Genomic DNA, 9,943 nt, shown 5'->3' with positions numbered 1-9,943 from the left:
AACGAGCGCTTTTAAATATGCAAAACGACTGGTAAATTTTGTGAATTAAGTAGTAGTGAAGATGAGTTTCAAATAGACATTCATACAGACAAATTTTACGAAATTACTATTCGCACCGAAAATAGTGATGAATGTGATGATGCTATTATCCAACCAACAAAAAGAAGAAGTCCTACAAATTAAATGAAGAGTGGAAAGACATTAGCGAATGTGCCGATTTTTCTTCAATAATCGAGTTTGACATACATCAACAAACACTTCGACTACAAATACCAAGCAATATGAGACATCCTATAGTATTTTACAAATGAATTTTTAGACAATATAATAAAAAAACTATGGCAGCAAAAAAATGACCAAATATACTGACTAATCAGTGGCATATTCTAAATTCTAAAAGAAAAAGGGATTATATTGTCTGTTCTGACAGAAAAGCACCAACAGGAGGCGGCGAACAACATTTTATTGTAAAACATGTCAAAATCGACCAAACTATGCATTTTGAAAATTGTTTTGAACGTCACCATTCTTCATAAAATAATCAAAAATAAATTAATATTAAAAATGTATGTCCTTCAATGACCACAAATTTTTATCAAACAAATTGCATAACATACACAATGAAATCAAGTTTACAGCTGGTAAAGTAGATTGTTTTGAAAAAGGTGCCGTCCCGAAAGTGTTAATTATCAGCTAATATTGATATGTCGTTTACAGTTGGCGGAGCTGGTAGGCACGAAGCAGCAGCAGGAGGAGGGGTTGGTCGAGGAGGTGGCGGTGGTAACGGAGTCGTAGGCCCAGTGCGCTGGAGTCTTATTTCAGCTTTCAGTAGAACATTTTGCGGTTGTTGTAGTTCACGAAGCGCCGACGAATCGCTTGACACTAGTGGCAGTCAGACAGGAGGTTTCGTGTCTCCGTCCTCACCTATTCAAGCAAAGGTTAGAGCGAACGGCACCATGGTGAAGACGTTCCAGGAATATCTTCCACCAGCCCACCGGACATATTCGTGCGTTCACTGCAGAGCGCACCTTGCGAGCCATGACGAACTCATATCTAAGGTATGAATAGATCATAGATTATAGGCTAGACTAGATCATAGAAATTTTCTGAATTAACCAGTTAACTGTGATTGACGAGTATACTTCTTGATGGAGAAGGGCATAATTTGGATTTTTGAGAGAAACATACTCATAAATTTCAAAATCTTCATAACTCCAAGTAATGTGTAATGAAGAATGCAAGATGCATTTTATATTTATAATAGTATGAATGAACTTTTCGATTAATGTAAATAATTGACTTAATCAATAAGCGTTGAGTTTCAACTATTCAAATGACATTTTTACTTGTTAATTTCGAAAATAAAAATTAAGGTTTTCACCAAGAATTAATCAATAATCAATTTTTATTCTACTTTATTGTTTTTCTAGTATTATTTTTATTATCCACAAATTTTATTTATTAATTAATTATCATTATTTGCTTTTATTTTATATTAAATCTTCATAATACGGATATCATTCTAATGAAAATACCATCCTTCATTTTGTACTCTATTTTATTTATATTTGTTATTATTCACTTATGCTACTAGATGTTATACTATTTACCAGTTGTAATAGATATAGTAATTAATATATATATATATATATATATATATATATATATAAATTTATTTATTTATATTCCTCAATGTTTCTGGGTGCGTCCTATATTTCTGAAACGTAGAGTTATCATTCGATTTAAAAAAAAATCTATTCATATACATAAAGATATTATATTTTTCAAAAATAATAAATCTTTAATTGTTGATAATATTCAAATTGAGGGAATATTTTTGGAGCTTCGAATTAGAGAAAATATTCTGCCTTAACCTCTCTCTCTAAACCTAAACATATGAACGCAAATATTATTACGACAACACTTTGCTAAAATTAGCTTAAACATATATTTTATTCAAAGCAACCAATCTCATCCCTTACTCTCATGAAAATAAAATAATTAGAGAAATTTATATTTGCATATTGATTTCCATTTCCAAATTAAATTAATTGAATGATGCTACAAAAGTGTGCAATTCTTCCATCCATGCCAGTACCTGAGCAAATTAATTAATCCACATATACCTATAAATTAAAACATAGATCAAATGCTAATTTCTTAATGGAACTTATACTATCTATGTCTAATTTATAATCTCAATCCCTTTTTATACATAATTTATTAAAGCAAAATGTTTGAGCAAAGTTTTCTCAAGTTGATATAAGCAAGTTTTCACAACACAAGATAGTGTGGAATAAATTTAAACAAAAATTTGATCAATGTTTATGACTTCGTACAAATACAAAAATTGCTATGTTTTTATACGTTATCATTATTTATTTTAGCTTTAATAATTGGTTTCTGATAATACCTTTTGATAATTGCATTCTGATAATGAATAATAAGGATTTATGAAATACACATTCATAAATGTTAATTTATAAATTCGTATTTCAAAAATGCCTGTGGTCTGTACAGGTTAGAGCAATAGGCTTAATAAATGTATTTTGATTTGAATTTTGACATAAGTAGCGCTGGTAATATTCAAATTCTTGCCGTAAAGTGATGAGAAAATCTTAAACTATATAGGCCTACAAAAAGCGATTTAATTATAAAAATTCAAAATTCTGGGTTGATGAGCCACGCTCTTTGTACATGCATCATTTTGTATGTTACCAACAATTAAAGATTTTTTTGTTTATTTGTAATTTTTTTTGAATTTTTATCTTTAATAATTAATTTTGAAATAACTACTCTCTCGTATTTTTTCACTTATTAATGTCCAGAAGGAGAAGTTTGTTTTCGTGAGAATATTCAATTGAAATAGTGGGGCGCATGGCATCGTGCCTTAAGGCAAATTGCTGGAATTTCCCGTACCTATTTTTTTTTAAAAAAAGATTAACATTTTTGAAAGAAATTTACTCTGAAAAAATTAGATTTTTGATAAACTATACATTTTTTAAAAAAAATACTTTTTTTTTGAAAAAAAGACTTTTTGAAGAAAAATTTATTTTTAAATATTTTGGAAATTCTTTATAATGTATGCCAAAATGTTCAGAAGGTTTTGAAACGTAAAGATATATAAAAGTTTTCATTTTCGATTTTTTTACGATTACTATAACTTGCCCTACGGGAAGTTAAAAATGAGAATATAAGATTTGCTTAAAACAAGGTTGTGCGTTAGGCGTTAACACAACCTGTACAAGAAATTATATATATATATATATATATATATATATATATTGCTTTAAATAAAAAATATATTTGCTTGAAAGTGATCTACTAATTCTTATCTTTTGCAGTCGTTTCAAGGAAGCCAGGGACGGGCTTATTTATTTAATTCAGTGTAAGTATTTTTTATATAACAAAATGGACTTCCATCTGATTTATTAGTGGAAAATAAAGCTTAATGTTAAATATCTCTAGTATGAAATTGTATATATGTTCAAATAATGTTTCATGTTAATGGAAAAACAATATAGCTCGTTTTATCAGTGTGTGCTCTTTTAACTTAGATAGATAGATTGTATTGTAATCTGATTGTTAAAACTAGTATTATAATAATAAATAATAGTGTGTGCACACTTGATAACGAACCTAGTGTTTGATAGTATATGGTAAATAATATATTGTGTTTAATCAATGTTGTTACTTTCATACTAATGTTGATATTTTAATTGGATGTATAATAATTGTAAATACCTAAATCTATTCATAATTGACAATACTTTTTGTTTGCTACTGTGAATGTTGATAATAGAATTGTCAAAAGAACTTCTTATCATTGAATGAATCACCTATATTTCAAATACATTTCAGAGTGAACGTGGGATGTGGTCCAGCCGAAGAACGTGTTTTGTTGACGGGGCTTCACGCTGTTGCCGACATTTATTGCGAGTGCTGTAAAACTACACTCGGATGGAAATATGTAAGTTTTTATAATTATTTTAATATTATATGACTTTTCTATTGACTTTTCAATTGATAGTGTCGCTGCTGTACGGGAACAGCGTGCCACTCAATTGCACTACTGAAAAAAAAAGCTACCGAAAGGAAAAATTTTTTTAAAAACAATTAACATTTTTTTCTTTATTTTGATATATTTTGGAAATTTTGAACTTTTTTTCAAAGCAATCGTACTGCTTTGACTGCATAGAGTCAAAGCGCGTAAGCGCCGCGTCGCCGTCTAACGGATAAACATTGGTACGGAACCCATAGAATTGTAAACAAAATTTATACTTATTGTTAAAATCTCTATAAAATATCTGATAATTTGATGTGCATATGTGCCCAACCAATATCTTCCAAACGCGGACGAAATATTTTCAAATTTTTTGCTACAAAGAAACGGCTCGGCCGATCGTCGCCGCGTATTGATATATATCGGTCAATATCGGTAAATATCGGTCAACATTGGTCAATATCGGTCAATATCAGCCAATATCGGCCAATATCGGCCAATATTAGTCAATATTGGTCAATATCGGTCAATATTGGTCAACATTGGTCAACATTGGTCAACATTGGTCTATATTGATCAATATTAATCAACATTGGTCAATATCAATATCGGTCAATATCGGTCAATAACGAAACAGCTGGATCTGTTTCCAGCTGTTGAACTGTATATACACATACATCATAATTTTAAAAGAATACCAATATGCTCAGATGAACTTGAAACGTGAGATATGCAGAAAATTATTTTGGATTCTTTTGCGATTACTATAACTGACCATATGAGAAATTAAAAATTATATCTAAATAGTTTAAAATAAACCATTTAATTAAAAAAGTAAAATTTTGTCTATTGAAAATATGGCTTAGGACAGCAGTAAGCTTAATCTGCCACTGGAAGGCAGGTCCAGCGGTTATGGACTCTCAATAAAAATAAGTTAAAAAAATGTCATTTGACGGTCAAAAATGTTTATTGGACATATGTACATTAAATTATCAAATATTTTATAGAGATTTTAATAATGTGTACACATTTTGTGTAAATTTTTTTTGGGTTCCGTACCAAGATTTTTAATTACGGTACGGGAAGTTCTAGCAATTTGCCTTAAGGTACGATGCCATGCACCTCACTAGTTTATAATTACTAAGATAATTTTTTTTAATTGCATGTACTTAAAGAACTCACATCAAAATTTAAGTTGTGTATGATATCAATCAAATCGTGCTCTTGTTATTGCTTTTCCCACCTTTTTAAAAGGCAGGCGAATAAAGAAATATAGTAACTACTTGCATTAATTATTTCATGTTGTTGCTTTATTTCATTTATAAGTAAATGACGTTTTTAGGAGCATGCATTTGAGTCAAGTCAGAAATACAAAGAAGGAAAATATATCATAGAACTAGCTCATATGATAAAAGAAAATGGATGGAACTGATTGACTTAAACCACCGACGCATTTCGGTGTGAAATTTATTAATAAAGTGAAACATTGTGACTTACTATCAAGTAGTTTATACGACGTAATACGGACAGTATGCCAAATAGTCATACTAAAGGACTGCTTCAATAAATGCCTCTGGTAAAGTGCAGAATTGTAATTTCTTTAAATGTTAGTGAGAGTAGTTCTATTGAAATATGCAGGCTGATTGAAGAAATATAATGCTTTTTGTGTATTAAAAATGTTTATTCGTGAATGTTTTTATTCATACCGATGTTTGTATAGCAGTTGCCACGATGATATGCTTCTATACACTGTTACCGTACAGTTAAAGATATTGAAAATGAGATTTTGGCTGACAACGTAATTTTTAATTTGTTCATTTTTGTTAGTTAATCCTTTGTAACTACGTTATATCTATTATCAAAATTAATTATTAAAAAAATATTCTTTTATTTATTTGATTTATGCTATAATGTATATAATGGCAATCGTCAAATAATCTGATTTTTAAACAAATTGATCTGTTACTGTGTTTCTCCTTTAATTGGATGATTCAGATGAACAAGCTCACTGTTTTTTTATTATTACATTATTTTGTAGTGTAGAACTTTGATACATTTTTCTCTCAATAACAGCTATAAATTTGAATATTTGTCTACGGTAATTGCATTTAAAATTAATCATGAAGTTAGTAATGGAAGTAATTTATTAAGTTATTTTTACTGTATTAACACATAATTTACAAATTAACAGTAATTGTGAATAACAATTTTTCCAAGTGTATAAATCAAATATATAAACTTTTATAAACATATAGAGCTTCTAAAAGCTAAGAATGTATGTAATTTCTATTTTATATCTAATGAAAATGAAAAAAACATTTTTTTCTTTGTTTTTAATTGCTCCTTTAAAATATTTAAAGATAGTGCTCATCAACATATAAAAATAGATATCCTGAGCTTCAATAAACTGTGCATTTAGCATTTACCAGTGAATTACAAAGTACTACTATATGTTTTAAATTTTAAATTCCCTATGTCATTATAATGATGATCTTTTTAATTGATTCTGTTCAAATCAGTATATAACAATATCACGTTTTTATAGCTACATTTGAATTAAGTTACAAAGGATTAATAGTAATTGTACAATTCTTTTGCCATCATGTAATATAGTAAGTGTAATCTGATAAGATGTAATAAATGTGATACCATTGTCTGAAACCATTTTCTGGCTTAGTTAGTTTCATAAGAATTATCTTTTAAATGAATTAAGCATGGTTATAGGTAGGTTTATTATTTTATGTATATAACAGTTCTAGATGAGAATCAGAAATCAATTATTCTAAGCCATTTGCAAATTTTTCATTAGGAATATTAATGTGCAATGTGATATATGACTGTGTCGAGAGACCAAAATTGAAATGTGTGATAAATATTGTATTAATTTTATTATAAGCTTTGTAATAAATATATACATATATAATAAGTTACCACTTAGAAGTGCTATGATTCTGTTTTTTTAATTAAATTGAGTGATTAATTTTATTTTTTGTTTATCACAATATTATTATTGTAAATCTATCTAAAAGATTAAAAATTTTTAATTATGAGAGGTTGTATTCTGTAAGAGGTATGCTCACATATCACAATATAAATACGCTCTCTAAAAATGAAAATTACAAGCAATAATATAAATACATTTATATAGAATGCATGTGCTTCAAATAATTTTAAAAAAAATCTAATGATTTTATTAGTAAATACAGTTTGACCATTGAATAACCAGTTTAAATATTGATTATTATTTTTAATTTATATGAAATCTACATTTTCACATACTTCAAACTAATCCTTGGCTTTCAATTACTAATTTTGCAGAATATTCTGATGACAAAGAACTATTTTATATATGTAAAACTTATTTCAAAATTTACTTTTTTGTGTAATAAGAATTTGGATACATAATTTTGCACACGGAGCATATATTATATATGTATAAATTTATTATGACTAAACATATACTACATGTAACTACTTTAATTTAACAAATATACTAGCACAGTTTTGTATTTTAAAAATACTTGTTAATTTGACAATATTATTGATCAAGAAATGAAAATACTAAAATTTGTGCTCTCTATTTTAAATTTAATAATATAAATTTAAGCCTTTTTAAGAATTAATAGAACCATTTCATATATGGTTAATAATCTATTTTAAACAAATCTCAAGTTTGTATTGCATTACTTAAATAATATATTATGAATAACTATGAATGTTCATAAATAAAATTTGGAGAGAGATAAATATGACCAATATTATTTTGTGATTCACTAGGTTATATCACATTAAACTGTTTTAAATATATAGTATATATAATAATTGGAATAATCTATATATTGGAATTATTCCAAAACAAGCTCTATTTTTTTTGACTTGGTTTAAAAAAAATGAATACTAAAACTTCCAAATGCAAAATATCTAAATATTTTTAGAATGTATTTTTGTAGGACTGTCGGTGGTTAAAATAATAATGAAAAGAGTTTAGTTTTTGTAATTTGCTTTATTGAATAAATCCAACTTTTTTTTATAACAAAACGTATATATTTGTATTACTTATGATTAGTTTATTGGGTAACAATACAACTATATAATTGTTTAGTATATTAGAAATTTATAATTTGGCTGGTGGCAATATCAACAAATAATCAAGCTATCATCAATATTATTGTGGTCTAGCATTAAGTTAGGATCTAAACACATACTGTATATACAGTATAAATTTTAGAAAAATATAATGATTAATCAATAACTAATAGTTAAATATGGCGCAATTCGAAGAGTTATTTTGGTGAAAAAAATTTCTCTTTTGCACAAACTTAGTTACATATATAATTTTGCCACCAGTTTGTGAATAATATCTTTTTATTGAGATATGAAAATATTTTTGTTACAGCTTCAATAAGAATTTGCATCAATGGTGAAATAATTCATAAAAAAATTCAAATATGTAGGAGCTCATAGACATCACTTTAGCACAATTCATTTCTAGTTGATCTCAAACAAAATATAATATTATAAATCAATTCAAAAGTGTGCTTATTTTGTAAGTTATGATATGTAAAAGAATCGTGGCATCTGCTTATAATGCAAAATTGTTTTAAATTTTGAAACACCAAGTGCTCGATCCTGTACTAAGTTTATGTTACAATCGCATAATAAAATTGAGACAAATTGATAAACAAAATTTATATTGACATGATAAACATAATATGCGCTTGTAATATAAATAAAATGAAAATAATACTGCCAATAGATTTATGAATTATTAAAAAAATTAAATGTGAGTTTGTTAAGAATAGTTAACTATTCTTGTGCTTTAGATACTTAAATAATAATGCAAAGATTACATAATTATGTGTTTATGTGACATAATTAAATTCAATGAAAAGTGATTTACTTATACCTAATCATACAGTAATATCTTGCCCCTTACATTATTTTTTTTTATTTCATCATTAACACACACCATTTTATTTGTATAATATTAGAAATGTTTATGAGCAAAATTCAACTTTTCAAACTTTTCCAGTTTAATATTGCTTCATTCTGGTAATATTTTTTACACTCATAGCTCAGACATAAATTACTATATTTAAATATAATTTTTGTGTTATGTGGTATTTGAACAAATTTTAAATCTTCGAGTTTTTTTGAAGGTTTATTCATATGTTGAAGTTTCTACATTTATTTGATAGCTTTTACTATTTTACATTTTGCATATACATTAGTTACATTTTGCACTTTCTTTATTGTAGCAAGAATGTGTTTGTATGCTACAATAAAGAAAGTGCAAAATGTAACTATTCAAATTTATAAATTGGAGCATTAAAGCAATTGATTGCTATGAGTCACTAAATATAGATATATTAAAACAATTCAGTCAAGATTGTGTTTGATTTGGTATAAAAAATTTAATATAGAAATAATTTAGTTGTACCACATTTTGCTTAATCGTGGTAAATATATATATATATATATATATATATATATATAGTATATGTATATATATATATATATATATATATATATATATATATATATATACTATATAGTGGTCTCTCCGCCATACGAGCCACTCGTCATACGTATTTTCGAGATTCGAGCCGTCGACCGCTCGGCTCGTCCGCATCTTTATACGAGCAAAATTCGCCAAAGAAGCGACGCCGCTCATATCACTAGCAGCCAATCGCTCCTAGCGCATTCGAGAACGAAACAGATTCATCTCGCAATTTTAACAAGGATTTTTGTATGTGAAGCCACATTTAACTATCTATATAGAAGTAATCATTCAATTAATTAATTTTAATGTTATGTATTTATTTGTGCAATATGGGACAAAAACTGCCCTGAAAAAAATGCAGCTGGTCGAGCATCAGAATTGTTTGACGAGACGTGACCAACTCATTTTCTCAATACTATAATGAGTCGAAGAAAAAA

The 9,943-nt window shown here is 27.2% G+C and overlaps 1 protein-coding gene across 1 annotated transcript; it reads left to right on the top strand.

The window, feature by feature from the left end:
• Positions 1-717: 717 nt before the first annotated feature.
• On the top strand, positions 718-5,793 carry LOC113384749 (protein yippee-like 2; the record flags this gene model as incomplete). The annotated part of the gene is given in 4 exon segments (XM_026622509.1): positions 718-1,058; positions 3,345-3,388; positions 3,862-3,970; positions 5,346-5,793. Coding segments are annotated over 4 exon segments (345 nt in total). The 3' UTR covers positions 5,436-5,793.
• Positions 5,794-9,943: the final 4,150 nt, after the last annotated feature.

Source organism: Ctenocephalides felis, unplaced genomic scaffold, assembly GCF_003426905.1.
Source record: "Ctenocephalides felis isolate EL2017-DRISC unplaced genomic scaffold, ASM342690v1 CF-g0.4_SCAFFOLD_03571, whole genome shotgun sequence".
NCBI classification, from domain to species: Eukaryota; Metazoa; Arthropoda; class Insecta; order Siphonaptera; family Pulicidae; genus Ctenocephalides; species Ctenocephalides felis.
Note: the sequence above shows the minus strand (reverse complement) of the source record. Positions and strands in the feature narration are given on the sequence as shown.